General features: G+C 44.1%; 1 protein-coding gene and 1 non-coding gene across 2 annotated transcripts; both read left to right on the top strand.

The window, feature by feature from the left end:
• The first annotated feature begins 11275 nt into the window (after positions 1-11275).
• Positions 11276-17594, top strand: rpl23a (ribosomal protein L23a). Its single transcript, XM_070857148.1, has 5 exons — positions 11276-11379; positions 12413-12593; positions 13631-13807; positions 16034-16103; positions 17529-17594. The coding sequence occupies exons 1-5, from the start codon at positions 11355-11357 to the stop codon at positions 17541-17543; spliced, it is 468 nt and encodes a 155-aa protein (XP_070713249.1). The 5' UTR covers positions 11276-11354; the 3' UTR covers positions 17544-17594.
• On the top strand, positions 13420-13490 carry LOC139227347 (small nucleolar RNA Z17). The gene has a single exon (XR_011587430.1). It is a non-coding gene; the product is annotated as a small nucleolar RNA Z17 (small nucleolar RNA).
• Positions 17595-19843: the final 2249 nt, after the last annotated feature.

The following is a 19843-nucleotide window of genomic DNA, read 5'->3' as shown; positions in this document are numbered from 1 at the left end:
GCACTTTAATGTAGTAAGCATAGCATCATAGAATGGTTACATCACAGAAGAAGGCCATTCAGCCCTTCGAGCCCGTCTCAGCCAGTCCCACTCCCCCGCCCTTTCCCCGTAGCCCTGCAATTTTTTTCTCCTTCAGATACTTATTCAACTCCCCTTTGAAAGATAAAATTGAGTCTGCCTCCACCACCCTTTCCGACAGTGCATTCAGGATCTTAACTGCTCGCTGCATAATAACGTTTTTTCTTACATCGCCTTTGGTTCTTTTGCCAATCACTTTAAATCTATGTCCTCTGGTTCTCGACCCTTCTGCCAATGGGAACAGTTTCTCTCTATCTGCTCTGTCCAGACCCCTCAGAATTTTGAACACCTCTATCAAATCTCCTCTTAATCTTCTCTGCCTAGAAATTACTGTTGGCGATAGACGGTGAAGAAGGGTTTATGCAGGCAGGTACCATTCCGACTTGCTATTTCTACAGAAGTGTTAACCCATTTAAAATAAATGAGTCAATGCCTCCCATAAACATGACAGACGGACAGATGCAGTATGAAGGGCCAACTCTGGTTCTGCTAATACAGCCAGCAGTAATTTCTAGCCCTGTATATCCTTCGGGAAAGGGAGGTTTCCAAATGACAAGAAATACTTGTGTTACACAGAAAATGTGTGATTTAAAGTGCTTATTGCATGATAGCTTTTTTATAGGGAGACAACAGTCGTGAAGTGGGGTGAGGCCAGAGAGGAGAGGGGCTACAGGGTGATGGGGCAGGAGGAGATGAGCAGAAGGGAAAGAATGGGGGAGAGGAGAGGAGAGGGAATCTTGTAGAAGCTCTTGGCAGCCTTTTTCCATCTTTATGATCCACCAAGGCCTGAAGGCATTAAGAAAACAAGAACATAAGAATTAGGAGCAGGAGTAGGCCATACGACCCCTCTAGCCTGCTCTGCAATTCAGTAAGATAATGGCTGATCTTCCACCTCAACTCCACTTTCCTGCCCTAACCGCATATCCCGAGAGTCCAACATTCTATCTATCTCAGCCTTGAATATACTCAACAACTGATCATCCACAGCCCTTTGGGACAGAGAATTCCAAAGATTCACAACCCACTGAGGGAAGAAATTCCTTCAATGATTCCCATATCTCCACATAACAGAGAGGATGCAGTCCAGCCACCCAGGAGATGCTGTAAGAGATACATTTTAATGGCATGGCCTTATAAACATAGATGTGGTGAACTGCCTGCCTGAGACGGATGTCCAGAGGCAACTTGTCGGGTTCTGTCTGGCGAATATCAGGCGGCCCATAAGCCACCCAACCGGCACTCGGGTAATTCGTCGCGGCAGGAGAGATTAGAAAGCTTTCGTTAACACAGAAAGAGGTGAGCCTGGGATGGCAGTGGTCCAAATGTTCTTTGTGAGGTCCCCTCCTGCTGCTCCTGGACCCACAAAGATATGTTTTATATCTGCCTATTGGGCCTTTGCTGCTTCTCCATCTGCTTCTACTGAGCAGAGTGTCCGCGATGGGCACTGTGCTCAGTAGGCCATTATAATCGCCAATTTGTGTATATTGATGAGCAATGTTCCCTGTAAGCCACCCTTTGTTCTGCATGGCCGGTTTCTTTTAATGCATGTTCCCTTTAAATTTCTGCACGTGCGCAGTATTCGCAATGTAAAAGCCAGTGAACGGCCTGCACGGGATCTTTCAGATTACTGTGCGGCCCTGCGCGCACCATAGTGGGAACATTATTGATGAAGCTCTTGCCTGAATCAGGCGTGTACCTTAATCTCCCAAGAGAACGGCGGTGTTAAGCTAGCCGTGAGGCAGTAACAGAGTTGTAAGTGTACCGTCTGAATTTTAACTCTTGTTCTTCCAGGTTTCTGTTGGGTGGAAGAAGCTAAAATTCACCCTTCATAGAATCATAGAATAGTACAGCACAGAAGGAGGCCATTCGGCCCATCATGTCTGCGCCGGCTCTTTCAAAGAACAATCCAGTTAGTCCCTCTCCCACTCTTTCCCCATATCCCTGCAATTTTTGCTCCTTCAAGTATTTATCTAATTCCCTTCTGAAGGGTACTATTGAGTCTGTATCCACCACCGCACCAGGCAGAGCATTCCAAATCCTAACCACTTTTATCTGTCACAAACTTTGGTTCACAATATATTCTTGCTCTCCAACTGGTTTACTAACATCGATTTTACAATTCACTTGAAACATCTCCTGGGGAAATATGGAACTAAGGTATAGAATATAGTCTTCCCTCTCAATGCAAATGCATGTTGCCAAAATCTCAATAGGCACCAACACTGCCTATAGCCAAAGAACTGTGCCTGGGTGTTCGACAATGACAAGTTATTACTTGTATCGAACCTCAGTTAGACCACATTTGGAGTACTGTGTACAATTGTGATCTCCATATTATAAAAAGGATATAGAGGCATTGGCGAGGGTGGAAATTAGATTTACAATTATGATACTCGAAATGCGAGGTTATGTCTATTAGGAAAGGATGAACAGGCTGGGTCTCTTCCTCTTGAAAAGAGAAGGTAACTTTTTTTTTATTCGTTCATGGGATATGGGCGTCGCTGGCAAGGCCAGCATTTATTACCCATCTCTTATTGTCCTTGAAAAGATGGTCGTGAGCCACCTTCTTGAACCGCTGCAGTCCGTGTGGTGGAGCGGCGAGGTCGGGGGCGAAGGAGTGGCGAGAGATTGTAGAGGGACATGACCAGGGCCCAGAAGAGGCGAGGGCCCAGGGGCAGCATGGGCCGCCCACACTGCGACATACGTGTGCACTAGGTCCGTGCAGCAGAGCTGGTCTCCAGTCATCTTGGTTAATCCTTGCCACTGGACCAGGACCTAGCTCTGTCAAGCCCGTGTGGTGGCTGGTGTGCAATGGTCATCACACGTTAAAAAGATCCACGCACAGGCATCTTCCACCCTTCAACATGTAGTTCGGGACCTGGAATATTAGGTTCTTCATTGAAATACCTGTGAGCTTTTTGACATGGAAGCAAATCATCCTCGATTCGAGGCACTGCCTATGATGATGATTATTTTTAAGTGATACCTTTTATTATGTAATTTTTTAAATCCTTTTGATTTCCTGGCTATCAGCAATTTTAAAATATAATGAATACAGGGGCATATAAGCTACATTGTCGCTTGCTTAAATGTTCATTATTATCTATTACTTATGACTTTGGTTTTACATGTAAATGACTTCATTGATAAAATTACTATCATATTTTACTACATGAGTGCCACCTACTGGATTTTCAGGGTCTGGAATGGGCTTTGTAAATTTAGTGATAGTCTGAGGTAATTAACCTTGGAGTTGCCATACGGTTTCATTATATTCCACAAACCACGTATAACATGTCCTTTTTTGGGCTGTATGTCACAGCGAAACATTTGAAATTGGTTTCTCAACCTGGTTGGTTTGCATTTGCCTTCATCTTATCTTTCAGTCAACAAATACAATAGTGTTATTCCAATTCCAGATTTCCCCAAATCTCAAGTTCACGGATAGATTGCAGTTTGCATAAACAGGGTCTAATCTTTATTATATATCATATAAAAACAGAAAATGCTGGAAACACTCAGCAGGTCAGGCAGCATCTATGGAGAGGGAAACAGAGTTAACGTTTCAGGCCGATGATCCTTCGTTAGAACTGGGAAAAGTTAGAGGTATAACAGGTTTTTAAGCAATCTTTATTCCCTTCATTTATCAGTTAACCTGGCCCAGCCTTAAAAATGAACCCTAATCACGGTAAATCGTTTATTAGAAAATACATAGCATGCCCATCACATTCTCATACCACTCCTGAAAGTGGAAAAATTACACCGTTAGACCTCTCCATACAGGCTAAAAGCTACTCATAAAGATTTATGTAGAGGTAAAGTAGCACAGAAAAAAGACTAAAGACTTGGATTTATATACCACCTTTCACGACCACCAGACATCTCAAAGCACTTTACAGCAAATGAAGTACTTTTGGAGTGTAGTCACTGTTACAATGTGGGAAACGCGGCAGCCAATTTGCACACAAACAAGCTGCCACAAACAGCAATGTGATAATGACCAGATAATCTTTTTTTTTGTTATGTTGATTGAGGGATAAATATTGGCCAGGACATCGGGGATAACTCCCCTGCTCTTCTTCGAAATAGTGCCAAGGGATTTTTAACTTCCACTTGAGAGAGCAGACGGGACCTCGGTTTAAGGACGTGCTCATTTGTACTGCCAAAATGGCCACCATGCTCCACCCTTTGACTATGATTGGTCCCCTTGGAGGATAAGCCACACCCTGAAGTTTGACAGGAATGTGTAACTGGAACCGCCCATCCCAAGGTCTTACTGACTTTGCAAATTGTAACTCGATCCATTTTGACTTCCTGAAGCAACAGAGGACAGAGCTCCCCAGAAGACAGCAAGGGCCAGTCAAAGTGCCTTACCCCAGGCCAAGTGCATGCCTCCCCCAGCCAAAGTGCCTTAACCCAGTCCAAGTACTTCCTTTCCCCCAGACAAAGTGCCTTATCCCAGTCCAAGTGCAAGCCTCCCCAACCAAAGTATCTTACCCCAGCGCAAGTGCATCCTTTGGCACCCCCCCCACTCCTCACCATAGATTGGGGCAGGCATTGTGTACGGATTGTTAACAGGTTTATCGGGTATGAAGTGAATAGTGACAGTGTCGCGACTTCTGGATATCATCCACTCCAATGATGTCCCTTGTAGGGGGTTGGAAGAATGTGATCTGTCTTCCCTGAGTTCCCTCTCTCCTCTCCGAATCCACCCCCACCCCCCTCCCAACCCGTCTCTCTCTCTCTCTCTCCCCCTGTGCTCTCTCTCTCCCCCAGCCTCTTTCTCTCTCTCTCTCCCCACCTTGCTCTCTCTCTCTCCCGCTGCTCTCGCCCCCACGCCAGCCATAGGGGGGGTGGGGGGGTGGGGGGCAGAGTCGGAGCCTCAGGTCCTGCTTCTCGGCACCACATGGAGAGAATGATTCGGGCTGACGGGGGGGTGGGGGGGGAGAGGGGGCTTGCGGAGCTCGACAGGGGCAGGGCTTGTCGCATGTCTGCCAAAAAAAGAGCAGTACAGGCATGGGGGGCTCGGGGCTTGACAGAAGCCTGTCTGCCAAAAAAAGTGCCGTACAAATAGTTACATCATTGGTTTAAGGTTTCATCCGAACAGTGCAATGCTCCCTCAGCACTGCACTGGAGTGTCAGCCTAGATTTTTTTGTACTCAAGTCACAGAGGCAATAATATAGACAAGACACCAACAACAGTGCAATAATCTAATTTGTATACAAGTGGATTGAATATTTCAAACAAAGGGAACAAATCTTATGTTTATTCCAGCAAGTTCTTAGGAACACCAGTCTGGATTTTCCTCCACAGTACCACCCTGCCCACTGCATGTAACTTGCAGCAGAGTGGGGGAAGAGGGCAGTTCCTGGGTCCTTGATGGATTTCTCTGCTATCCACCCCAGTTACTGCCATTTTCTGGGACTGCCAGGGAATGACCCTGAATCACAATATAAATGGAGACGGCTTAATATTTCCAAAAGGCTTTCAATAAGGTGCTGACGATACAACGATGGGAGGAAAAGCAATGGATGAGGAGGACAGAAAAAATCTGCAAAAGGACATAGACAGGCTAAGTGAGTGGGCAACAATTTGGCAGATGGAGTATAATGTTGGAAAGTGTGAGGTCATGCACTTTGGCAGAAAAAAATCAAAAAGCAAGTTATTATTTAAATGGAGAAAGATTGCAAAGTGCTGCAGTACAGCGGGACCTGGGGGTACTTGTGCATGAAACACAAAAGGATAGTATGCAGGTACAGCAAGTGATCAGGAAGGCCAATGGTATCTTGACCTTTATTGCAAAGGGGATGGAGTATAAAAGCAGGGAAGTCTTGCTACAGCTATACAGGGTATTGGTGAGACCACACCTGGAATACTGCATGCAGTTTTGGTTTCCATATTTACGAAAGGATATACTTGCTTTGGAGGCAGTTGAGAGAAGGTTCACTAGGTTGATTCCAGGGATGAGGAGGTTGACTCATGAGGAAAGATTGAGTAGGTTGGGCCTCTACTCACTGGAATTCAGAAGAATGAGAGGTAATCTTATCGAAACGTATAAGATTATGAGGGGGCTTGACAAGGTGGATGCAGAGAGGATGTTTCCACTGATGGGGGAGACTAGAACTAGAGGGCATGATCTTAGAATAAGGGGCCGCCCATTTAAAACAGAGATGAGGAGAAATGTCTTCTCTCAGAGGGTTGTTGTAAATCTGTGGAATTTGCTACCTCAGAGGGCTATGGAAGCTGGGACATTGAATAAATTTAAGACAGAAATAGACAGTTTCTTAAACGATAAGGGGATAAGGGGTTATGGGGAACGGGTGGAGTAGTGGAGCTGAGTCCATGATCAGATCAGCCATGATCTTATTGAATGGCGGAGCAGGCATGAAGGGCCGTATGTCTACTTCTGCTCTTAATTCTTATGTTCTTATGTGACCTCCTCTCCCTCCACTCCAGCATCTACTTACCTCCCTTTGTCGGACTTGGTCCATGTGCTGAGGCCTATTAGACTGCCAATCTTCTGATATTTGGAACACTTCTGCCCCTTTAGTTGCCCAGCCACGTTTTATGGATCTGCACAAGTGCTGCAGCGTCATTGGGATTTTGAAGCTGGGTAATAGCAGACTTAGTCTTGACAGTACGAATGCAATTGGGAGTTCACCAAGCATCCATAGTGAACACTGGCCCAGGAAACTGGGTTGGAGTTGCAGTAATGCCAGAGGAGCGAGTAGAAGTCATGCCTCACACCACTAGGACACTTGCACTGGGCGGAGAATGCTGGTCACAGTCTCCGATGGTAAATCATGTGAGATAAGATCTCAGAATCTCTAATATCTCCACCACAAATTGCAGCGCATTGAATAGGAAAGCTGGAGACCCTGAGAGGATCACTGCATTATAAAGGTATCTCTTTCATTGAAGATGGTTTTTTAAGAAACATTGTGCAAGCAGACACACATCACACCAAATAATGTGTTGTGGTATAGGAAGCATGATTTCTTTTGGTGATGTTCCCATTTTCCCGGCTTAATAACAAAGAAAATTATATTTTGAGACGAATCGAAGTGTGACTATCACCATGAGTCTCAGTCCACGGAAAACGTCACATCTGCCTGCCCAGTAAGATCTGTTGCGGGAGGCACCTTATTTCTCCACTCAGCATCTCAGGAGTCCATCGAATGGATAGCCAAATTACATCCCATTATAAGCTTTCCCCATCATACGAAACAACAACTTTGAGACAGCTATCACCAAAATGTATTCCCGCAACATGGCCCTCCTGCGGACCCCATGGAGCCAAAGACTGAGCTATATTTTGGGTAGCCCAACATGAATTGCAGCCCACCAATGAAAATCCATTTAAAACAGACAAGTGTAATTACAATACATGTACAAAGGCCATCTACATATTAACTCTTCCACAGAACAAAGCAAACGAGCACTCCCGGAAGTTGATCTTGTGTCCACTATAGTCTGGAGTGTATCTTTATCTGCCCAATTTCTAGGTGAATAATAGTAAGATGGATCAACAAGAGATCACTTTCCACTGTACACCAGCTTATTGGAATGTATCACCTGCCACGAGGTGATTGATACTCTATTAAACAGAGACTCAGGCTATAAACCAACACACAACTTATTTTCCATAGAATGAGTAAATGAACAATAGTCAACGCGAATTTACAAACTTTCTTGTTCCTCACACTACACATATCAAAAACAACAAAGACGCTTCCCCGAGCTATTATAACTGGATGGGCCTGAAGAATAAAGGTGTTTATTTCTTACATGGTGGAAGACTGCTATAATGTGAAACTAGAACAGACTTTCTAGTGGTTGGAGACTGACTTGTGAAGCAAATCATTCCTAATCCTTTGAAGGTGTACTGAACAAAGCCCAATCACAAAGAATTACATTTACTGTAATTAAATTAAATGGTTAAGCATTCTTTGACAGTTCTATTTATGCATCATTTTTAATGGTGTGGATGTGCTTGGGAGGGGTGATATTTACTGTAATATTTTGGGGTCTATATGTGATTGTGTGGGGTCTAATTTTTGCATCACACTTTTTAGTAATCAACTCAAAGCAGCATTTGTATATGTGGGAACAGATCACCTTCTTCCCCCTGAAGATGGTAAGAGCAGAAAATAAAGATGTTTTATATCCCTCATTACCCATAGCATTCCCTCAGTCCTGGCTCACGCCTCACCCCTTATCCAAAACATGCTCTTTGGAGCAACAGAGAAAGTGGGGAGCCACAGTTAGTGAAGGGTGGGGAGTAACAGCATTATGGAGAGCGGCAATTGGCAGCATTGGTGAAAGAGGCACTGGTGGCAATGACATGACGCATGCATTTAAAGCTGTAGATTCAAACTTCCCACATTCCAAGAGCTGCGGTAACTGATGAGTCAATTCCCAAGGAGTGGAAAATTTGAATCCTCTTATTTTAATGCATGTCACCATCAGTAACTACAGTCCCCCTCTCCCCATTGCCACCATATCTCCCACTCCTCATTCTCTTCACTGCTGCTGGTTCCTTCTCTCCAAAGTAAGTGTTGAGCTGTAGCGCTGGACTCTGAATGGAGTCAAGGTAAATCCTACGACAGGTAAGCATAGCATCATGAGAAAATTATATGTACATTTTTGTTTGGGGCAACTGGAACCTATGGAGAAAAAAACTGAACACGGCAATAAAAGGTATTTTTGCCCAAGACTGATAGATATATACAAAGTTAGAAAGGGATGAAAATACATACAGTTACCTTTGTGGGCAAAGACTCCCTCTGGTAAAAATTGACATGAAGTGGATATAGACATGAGATTTTAATATATTATCTTACAGTCAATCCCCTGTGGTGTTGCACATGGGGAATCAAGGCCAAGTGTAATCTTCAGGTGAATGGTGGTGAGAGGCTGAGGAATAACTGGACTAGGGCTGAGGAATAACTGGACTAGAATGTAATATATCAATACATTCAATATATTAAATATATTAAATATATTGAATGACCTAGCCAGCCTCCACAGCTCTCTGGGGCAGATGTAATTCATTCCTATTTTAAAATCAAATGTTCTGTCATTTTTGTATTACCATTATAAATTTGTATGTTCACATTTAGCCTCTGACTATATACTGTAATTATGCCCTCTTGCCAAATGGTGCCACTAGATTGCCTCCACTGGCGGGAGGCTGCAATTACAGGATGGCAGGTTTACACAAGGAATTTCCATTATAATTGAAACAATTTGTGTGAAGAGTTAAGACTTTTTTTTGGACACTGAAGGAATCAAGGGTTATGGGGAGTGGGCAGGGAAGTGGAGCTGAGGCCAAGACCAGATCAGCCATGATCTTATTGAATGGAGAAACAGGCTCGAAGGGCCGAATGGCCTACTGCTATTTCTTATGTTCTAATATATCAATAGAGATATGCATATATATATATAGGATATATGAACATAAGTACATAAGAAATAGGAGCAGGAGTAGGCCATTTGGTCCCTCGAGCCTGCTCTGCCATTCAATAAGATCATGGCTGATCTGGCCTTGGCCTCAGCTCCACTTCCCTGCCCGCTCCCCATAACCCTTGACTCCCTTATCATTCAAAAATCTGTCTATCTAAATATATTGAATGACGCATCCAGCCTCTACAGCTCTCTGGGGGTAGAGAATTCCAAAGATTCACGACCCTCTGAGAGAAGAAAGTCCTCCTCATCTCTGTTTTAAATGAGCGACCCCTTATTCTGAAACTATGCCCCCTAGCATATATATATATACTAGGGAGTGGCTAGATAAGTATATGATGGAGAAGGGAATAGAGCATTATGATGGTAGATTTAGATGAAGAAAGATGAGAGAGGCTCGAGTGGAGCATAAACGCCGGCATGGATTGATTGGACCGAATGGCCTGTTTCTGTGCCGTATATCCTATGTAATCCTATGAACGGCAGAGCAGTCTTGAGGGGCCTACAGCTGCTCCTAATTCTGTTCTGATGAAGAGTCATCGACCTGAAACATTAACTCTGTTTCTCTCTGCACAGATGCTGCCTGACCTGCTGAGTATTTCTAGCATTTTCTGTTTTTATTTCTGATTTCCAGCATGCTCAGTACATCGATTTTGTCCTAATTCTTACGTTCTTAAGAACCTTCTCACCATCTTTGATAGGGGGTTCTGCTGATAAGAGTTAGATGAGGAAGGATGGGAGCAGGTTGGAGTGGACCAAGGGGGCTGGTTGGGTTGAATGGCTTGTGTTTCTCTCTCTCTCTGTGTCCTGTGTGAAGGTGTTGACAATGGCTTGGAGTTCAGCCTCTGAGTGTGCACAGATACAAGCATAGTCCGCATACTGTAGTTCGATGACAGAGGATGGGACAACCTTGGATCTAGCCTGGAGGCAGCGAAGGTTGAGCAGGTTCCCATTGGTTCTATGGTTTAGTTCCACTCCAGCAGGGAGCTTGTTGAGAGTGAGATGAAACATTGCAGCGAGGAAGATCAAAAAAAACGTTGGTGCGATGATGCAGCCCTGCTTGACCCCAGTCTGGACCTGGGAATCCTTGGCCCAAGACCACCCAAAGTGGAGGAAGAGCATCCGGGAGGGCGCTGAACACCTCGAGTCTCGTTGCTGAGAACATGCAGAAACCAAGCGCAGACAGCGGAAGGAACGTGCAGCAAACCAGATTCCCCACCCACCCTTTCCTTCAACCACTGTCTGCCCCACCTGTGACAAAGACTGTAACTCCCGTATTGGATTGTACAGCCACCTGAGAACTCACTTTTAGAGTGGAAGCAAGTCATCCTCGATTTCAAGGGACTGCCAAGTAAAATATTAGTGAATTGTAAACTCCTTTTTCCCCAACTTTTCTCTCCTGAAGACGCTAACTTCTTCATTACAGTAGGCTTCCAAGGGCAGGGCTTTCAATCCCACCCTTGCCCAAGCGGGGTCATTATTCACATGCGAGTCTTTACAGTGACTTCCGGCAAACTATTCAACTGTGGAGGACATCACGTTCTCATGTGAAGTCCACATAGGCTTACTTCCTGTAAGGCACTGGGTTATGTGATCAGCAGGGGGGAACTTTTCCTATTGGAGGCTGCAGCCACTGAGAACAGTTAATTCAGCACCGAGATAGGACATAGGACCAGAAGTTGATGTGCCCTGTGTCAACTCAGCCCCAGGACTACAACTCCCACAAGGCGGTGCGCGAGACTCTCGCGAGATATGCCGGAGCTCCTGCACTTGAGCCCGGGTGGCCCCGCGCCCGCTCTCTTTTCCCAAAATGGCTCCGAAGGTGAAGAAGGAAGGTGAGTGGTGTGCGGGCCGAGCCGCGGCTCCCCCGGCCCTAGACTGCAGCAACAAAGAGACCATGCTTTATTTCAGTTCTTTATTATTGCGCGGGGGGAACGTTTGGGCTGAATCTGATCGAGGTGCTGCCATTTTGGGGCTCCGCCGCTGGGCAGCGCGGCAACGTGGTGCTGAGAGGCCGGGCGCCCGGGGACTGGAGGGCCCAGGCAGGCAGGGAGTTGTAGCAAGGCGGCCCAGTGTGTCTGGCGGCCCTGGGGACCGCGGCACACTAACCACCGTCCCGGGCACGGTGTCTTGATCTTTTAACTCAACGCGGTGGCTCTCATTGACACGTTTATTTATGTAGCGCCTTCCACGTCCTCAGGATGTCCCAAAGCGCTTTACCGCGGCTCGTGCCCCATCCCTGAAGGTAAATTCTGGGCCCTCGTGGATCCCTGATTAGCGCCCACTCCCCGCCCGGTAACTCGAGGTTTGCAATGCTCCGATAGTAATCCAATGTGATAGTGTGTGGATTATCAGGTGGCAGTGTTTCTGTGTTGCGTAGTTTCGGAATCTTGCTGAGTTACAAACCGATCATAAGAACATTAGAAATAGGAGTAGGCCATTTGGCCCTTCGAGCCTGCTCCGCCAGTCAATAAGATCATGATCGGCTCCACTTCTCTGCCCGACCCCCATAACCCTTTGCTCCCTTATCGCTCAAAAATCAGTCTATCTCCGCCTTAAATATATTCAATATCGACAAGGGGTTTCCTAGAAATACCAGCAACTGTAAAAATTGCCTTGTCCAGAACCTGCTGCCACACTGCAATCCTATCACCTGGCAGTTTTAATATTCAAAGTGTGCTAATTTTAAAGTTAAAAATGTATGTCATTAATAGATTGATCCTGAGGTATTTCCTGGTACTTTTGATTGATTGCTAAGATGTTGGAGTCGACTTTCATGTAACGAGCTTCGTGTTGGAAATAGGTGCTCGTGTTCTTAAGTATTTTTTGTAAGGTATGCGAGGTATAATTGAAGACTGCTTTCTTTAGCTGTCCCTGCCAAGACTGAGGCTAAATCAAAGGCGTTGAAAGCCAAGAAGGCTGTTTTGAAGGGAGTTCATAGTCACAAACAGAAGAAAATTAGGACAACACCAACCTTCAGGAGACCAAAAACACTCAGACTGAGAAGGCAACCCAAGTACCCCAGAAAGAGTGCTCCCAGGAGGAACAAGTATGTCTTCAAACTAATCTTTAATTTTATTGTATTTTGGACTTGTATTGACCATTCTGCATTTTCTGTAACAGATTAAAAGTCACAATTTAATTTCTGAATACTTAGAATATTTGATAGTTCAGTAGAAAAGCAAAATGCTGCATATCTGAAATATCGGAAAATGCTAGAAATACTCAGGTCAGGCAGCATCTGTGGCGAGAGAAACAGTGTTACTGTTTCAGGTCTATGACCTTTCATCCAAACTGGAAAAAGTTAGAGATGGAATAGAAACATTGGTTCGTAGAGAGGCTGATATACCTCATGTCAAAATATAGGATCCTCGACCATGTGTTGAGTGGAATTCTTTCTTTCAAACTCTTAAACAGCACGCATGATGGATTGTGGTTCTGTGACATTTCCATTTGTGGGTTGCTAGATAGATAGCAGTGGAGGTTCTCATTCCTCTTCAACCTGAAGACCCTGAAACCAATTATAGTGCTGTTCCAGTTCAGAATCCCCCACATGGCATGGACCCGGGATCAAATTTGGCCACTTCATGGTCTTCCATTGTGATAGTGCTTTCTCTGAACTACATTTATCCACTGAGCCATTCGAGAGTTCACTGGTCTTCAGTTTTAAGGCTTGTAATAGTAAGATGTTGGTAACTTTTAAGCTGTTCTATTTTGCATTTAGGCTGTTGTATATTGTTTTACACTTTCATGTCTACACACACCGTAAGATGTAAATGCTTTAGACTGAAAGAAAATATTTATACTGAGCACGAGGGAAAATGGGTGTCTTATTAACTCATCCCCACATGTTAAGAATCTGCAGGAATATATCTGGTGCAAATGATGTTTTTTAGCGATCAAAGCATGAGACTTTATGATTATCACAATTTTATACTGATGCACTTCAACTTGCAGATATATATTTTAGTATTGATACTGAGTAATATCTCCTGAAATGTTGAGTTCCCCATTCCCAATAGAGAATTTTATCCTTTTTAATGAATCAGATTTTAAAGTTCAACCTTTCCTGCATGTCTTACTCAGGTTGGACCATTATGCTATCATTAAGTTCCCTCTAACCACTGAGTCTGCAATGAAGAAAATTGAGGACAACAATACTTTGGTTTTCATTGTTGACATCAAGGCCAATAAACATCAGATCAAACAGGCGGTCAAGAAATTGTATGATATCGATGTAGCTAAAGTCAACACTCTTATCAGGTGAGCAGTGGAATGCTGAAATTAAGTACCAGTCAAGCTATTTTAAAAAAAAAAAAGGAAAATATATTCCAAATGCATCTCAAACTTGAAAACGTATAAACTAAGTCCTTGAGTATTTGGAAGATGGTTTTAAATTGGGGGAAAACAATGGATGCCTGTATAGCTTGGGTCAGTTGCATTTATGCCCTAAAAGTAGCATATTTTATGCTTTATCGTTTTGATCTTCTGGTCACAATTTATTTAACAGGGATGTTTGATAGCGTCACTGGAATTTTCATAGAGGGCTGGTGAAATTTTTATGCTTTGCTCATTTGAGCTTTAAAATGGTGTATTTGGAAATAGAGAACATTTTAGGCTGTAAGAGTAAGCTAGTTGCCAGTTTGGTGACAACGCTGCAGCTAGTGTTCCTCAAAAGCTTCAATCCAGTAAATGAGTATCCCATTAAAATACAGTAGAACATTTGATTGTGGGTTTCCCCCTCCTTGGGAGAGACATGTCACTGGACAGCTGTTGGGATTGACATTGGAAGCTCACTGGCGATTTGAAGTCGCCTTTGACTTGGTAATGCGAGACTCAGTTATACCATGTTAGGGGATTGTAATATATAATGGGTAAAGTTGGAGAGTACAACTAATGTGTGTGTAAATTTCAAAAAGTATTGCTTTGTGTTACAATGTGCAGAAATTAGTAGATTTAATCTGGACCTTGATATTTTATAAATGTGAATCCCAAATATCTTCATTGTACTTGTCTCTGGTGCTAAATTTGATGGAGTTCATTGTATGTACTAGAACTTTCATTTATATAGTGCCTTTCACAACCTCAGGATGTCCCAAAGTGAGTTACAGCCAATTAAGTACTTTTGAAGTATAGCTGCTGCTGAAATGTAGGAAACGCAGCAGCCAATTTGCACACAGCAAGCTGCCACGGATAGCAATAAGATAATGTTGGTTGAAGAATAAATATTGGGTAGGACATGGGAGAACTCCCATGCTCTTCAAAACAGTGCCATTGTATCTTTTACATCCACCTGAGGGAGCGGATCACTTATCATTTGGCTTCTTGGGGTGTTTGTGTTTAAATTCACTTGCACGCTACTTTACACTGAAGGAAGAGACTTAAGAGATTTGTCCATGGACTTTATAAGAAATTACTATATATGTGGGAGTGAATGGTCCTTCAGTGCTATATATAAATGTAGTTATCCATTTCTCCAGCGCTTACTGCCAGAGTCGTGGAGACGTTTTAGATTTTGTACTAAATGTTTTTTTTTAAAAAGACATTTCCCGGTCAGTATTGAAGTTTGCATGCAGACCCTGTCTGCTGAAGTAGAAGATGCAGATCCTGTTCCATCATTTTTCAAGCAATACTGATAAACTGTAGAGCAGGGTTGTAGTGGTGAAATGGGATTTTTTTTGAACATTAACATGTTGCCCAGTATTATATAATGTTAGATGTTGCCATTTTCTGAATTAGTTACATTACATTAGAGCCATATGGTTCGTACTAAATAAAGAATATTTCACTTTAAAATGGCAGTCTTTAGTTCATTTGAGGCCTTTCAAAAATACAAAAGGGCACGTGATGTGAACCTTTTGATCTTGTTCTAAGTAAAAACAGGGATGTGTGCAGTCTAAAGTGAGGTGGAGCTTTCCAGGAAAGAAACTGAGTGGTGTTAATTGACTTGTTCATATCTAAACACTAAAGTGGCAATAAATAAATGTGTTGGTAATATTGCTAAATGATCTGAGTTAAACTCTTGAAGTTGCACTGATGGTGTGCATTGCCCTAATAAAGCTATACCAGGAATACTACGTTGAGATCTGGTCGGCATGACACAGGCACAAGAGGAGGCGATGAAGCTGATCCTTGGTCAGAGAGGGTGTGCTTTGCATAGCACCAAACCAGGGCTTGGCCTTGAAGGGGTGCTTTTTATAGAAGTTTGCAAAACGGGATAAAGGCTAGGAGTGGTATTCTGGAAGAGTGAGATAAATAGACTGAAAGGCGACGAGCTTTTGTCCAAACCTACCTTGTGCTCCTGTTAGAATTGTGAAATGTGTGTGGATGCTGTTGGGTTATTTGTGCAAAATGATGAGACTGTTTCACCTGATCAATGTGAAGAAATTGATTCAAAGGAACCGCTGATGCACAATGACAACCGTGGTTATGCATTCAACTCTTGTTTGTTTGTCTCTGGTTGGTTTGTAATGATTGGTCTCTCTTCAGGCCTGATGGTGAGAAGAAAGCCTACGTCCGTCTTGCTCCCGACTATGATGCATTGGATGTTGCCAATAAGGTAATGGCTTGAATATTTTTACAATTTTCTCCCTCCCACAGCTGCTAACTAGCTGGGAATATGGTTCATTGGGCACCAGCAACCCTGTGCGCCTTGCCTACTGGCTATTCATATATAAGCCTTGTTAAGTGCTGGCAGGTTGCTTGACTTGAAGACTTGCTAAATGGACAAGTGTCCTTTCCTGAGGTCACCGGGCGACACTAATCCGACTTCCTTTTTAAGGAGCTACTTTCTGCTGTTCACTAATTTATATGCAAACCTTTCTGCAATCTTTATTTTTCCCCCAGCTGCCATGTAAAAGGGTAGAGTTCCTAGGTGCCATCCCGCAGTTGGGGATCTAACACTGCAAAGGAACAAGTTGCTTGTTTCCTGTAACTAATGATTGCCCCAATATGCAAAATGAGACCGCATGGCTGATGGCAGCTGGAGAAAGAGAGAGACCTTGTTGAAAGAGATGAGGTCCTTTTGTGGGCCAGATAGGAGAATCTCTGGCTCAGCTGGGAACAGAGAATGAGTTTGTCCTGACCATCACCACATGCCCTGAAGCTGCCTTCAGGAACATGCACGTGTTCTCGCGTTTGCAACATTGGTGTCATAATTGACCCTGAAATGAGCTTCCGACCACATCCGCGGCATAACTAAGACCGCCTATTTACACCTCTTGTAACATCGCCCCTCTCCGTCCTTGCCTTAGCTCATCGGCTGCTGAAACCCTCATCCATGCCTTTGTTACCTCTAGCACTCCTGGCTGGTATCGCACGTTCTACCCTACGTAAACTTGAGGTCATCCAAAATTCAGCTGCCCGCACCAAGTCCCGTTCGCCCATCACCCCCATGCTCGCTGACCTATATTGACTCCCGGTTAAGCAACGCCTCGATTTCAAAATTCTCATCCTTGTTTTCAAATCTCTTCATATGGCCTTGCCCCTCCCGATTCTAATCTCCTCCAGTCCCACAGCCCCCTGAGATGTCTGTGCTCTTGAACATCCCTTATTATAATTTGTGCCTTCTGTTGCCTAGACCCTAAGCTCTGGAATTCCCTCCCTAAACCTCTCTGTCTCTTTCCTCCTTTTAAGACATCCCTCAAGACCTACCTCTTTGCCCTCATTTCTCCTTGTATGGCTTGGTGCCAAATTTTTTTGTCTGATAAGGTGTTGTATAAATACAAGTTGTTGATGTTTCCATCTTGCTTCTCTTGTGTGATAGTGCATGGCTTTGGATCAATGCCTCCCACTGAGACCTGCCTGAGTGATAACTTAGTATGCAGAGGATTGTGGGTGCACATTTTTACAGTTTAAGTACTGAGAATCAGTCAGTCTTGTTGCTCACTGGGATGATACCGGTCATTGTGAAATGGTGTATTTTATATACTTCAACTTGGATAGACTTTTTCTGCTCACTCGTGTCTTTTATTTTGTTTTGCAGATTGGCATAATCTAAACTGGTTTCAAGGAGGACTATAAATATTCAATAAAATTTTAAAATACAAAATTAGTTGTCCTTTCTTTTGGTAGCATACATTAAGTTTGTGTTTCCTTTGGTTGATTGGAGCAATCTTACTCAACTCAATGCTTCATGTAGGTGGATTCATGGAGGTGACTGTTTCTTTTAGCATTACAATTCCAGAAATGTATTGTACTGCAGCATTTGTATTTGACCCCAAGTTAAGCTTCCATATCCTGTGCATCACTTACTAACTTGGCCTATCTGCCCTTATCCATGCCGTTGTCACTTCCAAACTGATCTACTCCTACACTCTGGCTGGCCTCCTATTCTCCACCCTTTAAACTTCAGCTTATCCAAAACTGGCTTATCCAATCCTGCACTAAGTCCTGCTTAGTTATTAACACTGTCATTGTCAGCTTACATTGGCTTTCATTTAAGATTAACATTCTTGTGTTTAAATCCCATCATTGCCTCATCGCTCCCTATTTCTGCAAGCTCCTCCAGTCCTACAACACCCCCCCCCCCCCCCCCCCAGCTCTGGCCTTTGGTGCAACCTCCTTTGTCCCACCACGTGGCCTTGTTTTCTGCCACCATTTGCTGCCTAAGCCCCTCTGCTTCTCCATTTAAGACCATGAACACTCACCTTATTTGACCCTCTGAATATCTCTTTCTTAGGCCAGTGTTCATTTATTTCTGATTATAGTTCTGAAGTGCCTTGGGATACTTTTTTTCTAAAACAACTTGCATTTATAACGCTCTTTAATGTGGTTAAATGTCCCAAAGCACTTCACAGGAGCATTATCAAACAAAATTTGATGCTGATCCACATATTAGGACATGGTCATAGAGGTAGGTTTTAAGGAGTGTCTTAATAGAGGAAAGAGGTTTAGGGAGGGAATTCCAGAGCTTAAGCCTCAGCAGCTTTAAAGGTGCTGTAGAAATGCAGGCTGTTATTGTGGAAGGTATTGATTGGAAGATTCATGGGGAAACTCCCAATTGATGGATATTAGTACATGGAGATCGTGACAGCGAAGTACTGACGCTGGTTAAATTTGTAGTCCTGTAAATCAAAAAGTTTCCCATTCATGGCTCGGAACTTAAAGGTGTGCAATGTAGGAGCTTCCTCTAGCCCAAATACAGGACCCAGGCCTGAGGTGAATTTGTGGCAAAAAGTGGAAGTGGTTACAGGGAGCGGGAACACTAGCCTGGAGGCAGTCAGCTTCACAATGGGTGTACTGACAAAGCCCTGCACATAAGGACTTGAATTGAGTGATTCAAATATAAGCCCGATACAGAGAGCTGATCTTGGTCACCTAGAATGCCATGATGGTTCGCATGATGTCAGTTACTATCAAAAGTCCTGCCACATTGAGGCTTATAGCTAAGAAAACTGAGACTTGCAATCACCGCTGCTGAAAGGTATTACCTAAAGGGCAGGTACGAGAAGGTGCACTCATGTATAGAACACCTACTGTGTTGGGAATTAGGGCAGCAAGCTCTGCATTGCTTTGCTGTAGTCAGGCAGACGGGCAGTAGACATGCATGTTGTGTATCTGTAAAGCATGCACTCCCATGTTCCGCCACCAGGGAGCACATCCCTTTAAGTCCCAAGGGATCCCAGCATCCCTTGGGAGCACTGTATATAAGCTGGCTCCAAAGGCCTGTTCCTCACTCTGGAGTGTCTTAATAAAGACTGAGGTCACTGTTACTTTAACCTCCCTGTGTGCAGTATCATCAGTGTTGGGAACAAATACATGTTACGGTGAGTTGTGAAACTCACATTAACATGACCTGATACTCATAGGCAGTCCCTCGAAGCGAGGATGACTTGCTCCACATTGAAAAGGGATGAGTTCACGTGTTTCAGTAAAGGGCCTAATATTCCAGATCCCGAACTACATCTTGAAGGGTGGAAGATGCCTGTGCGTGGATTTTCCAGCCACCACGTGGGCTTGACAGATCTCGGTCTTGGTCCAAGGACAACGATTAGCCAAGATGACTGGAGACCAGCTCTGCTGCACAGACCTAGTGCGTACACTTATCAGTGTGGGCTGGGCCCCGATCACATCTCTCTACAAACTTTCCGCTCCTTCGCCCGAACCTCACTGCACCTGCCCGTACTGCAATCAGCGACCTAGATTTGGGCGACGTCAAATCCAGTCCTCTTCATAGCCGTCACTCTCCTGCAGCAGCACACGCTGCTCCACACTACTCCCTCTAATGGCCCCGGCCTGCTGATGGTCTTGCAGGCTGGGACCATGACAATTGCAGCGTGCTAGGACATGGCTCACCCA

This window comes from Pristiophorus japonicus, chromosome 16 (assembly GCF_044704955.1).
Source record: "Pristiophorus japonicus isolate sPriJap1 chromosome 16, sPriJap1.hap1, whole genome shotgun sequence".
Taxonomy (NCBI): domain Eukaryota; kingdom Metazoa; phylum Chordata; class Chondrichthyes; family Pristiophoridae; genus Pristiophorus; species Pristiophorus japonicus.
The sequence above is the reverse complement of the archived record's forward strand: the minus strand, read 5'-3'. Positions and strand labels throughout refer to the sequence as shown.

Excerpts from the sequence above, each read along its gene's own strand:
- rpl23a (XM_070857148.1), top strand. The coding sequence starts at position 11,355 with ATGGCTCCGAAGGTGAAGAAGGAAG. Across the intron at positions 12,594-13,630 it reads AGTGCTCCCAGGAGGAACAA|GTTGGACCATTATGCTATCA; the intron begins GTATGTCTTCAA and ends TGTCTTACTCAG. Across the intron at positions 13,808-16,033 it reads AAAGTCAACACTCTTATCAG|GCCTGATGGTGAGAAGAAAG; the intron begins GTGAGCAGTGGA and ends GTCTCTCTTCAG.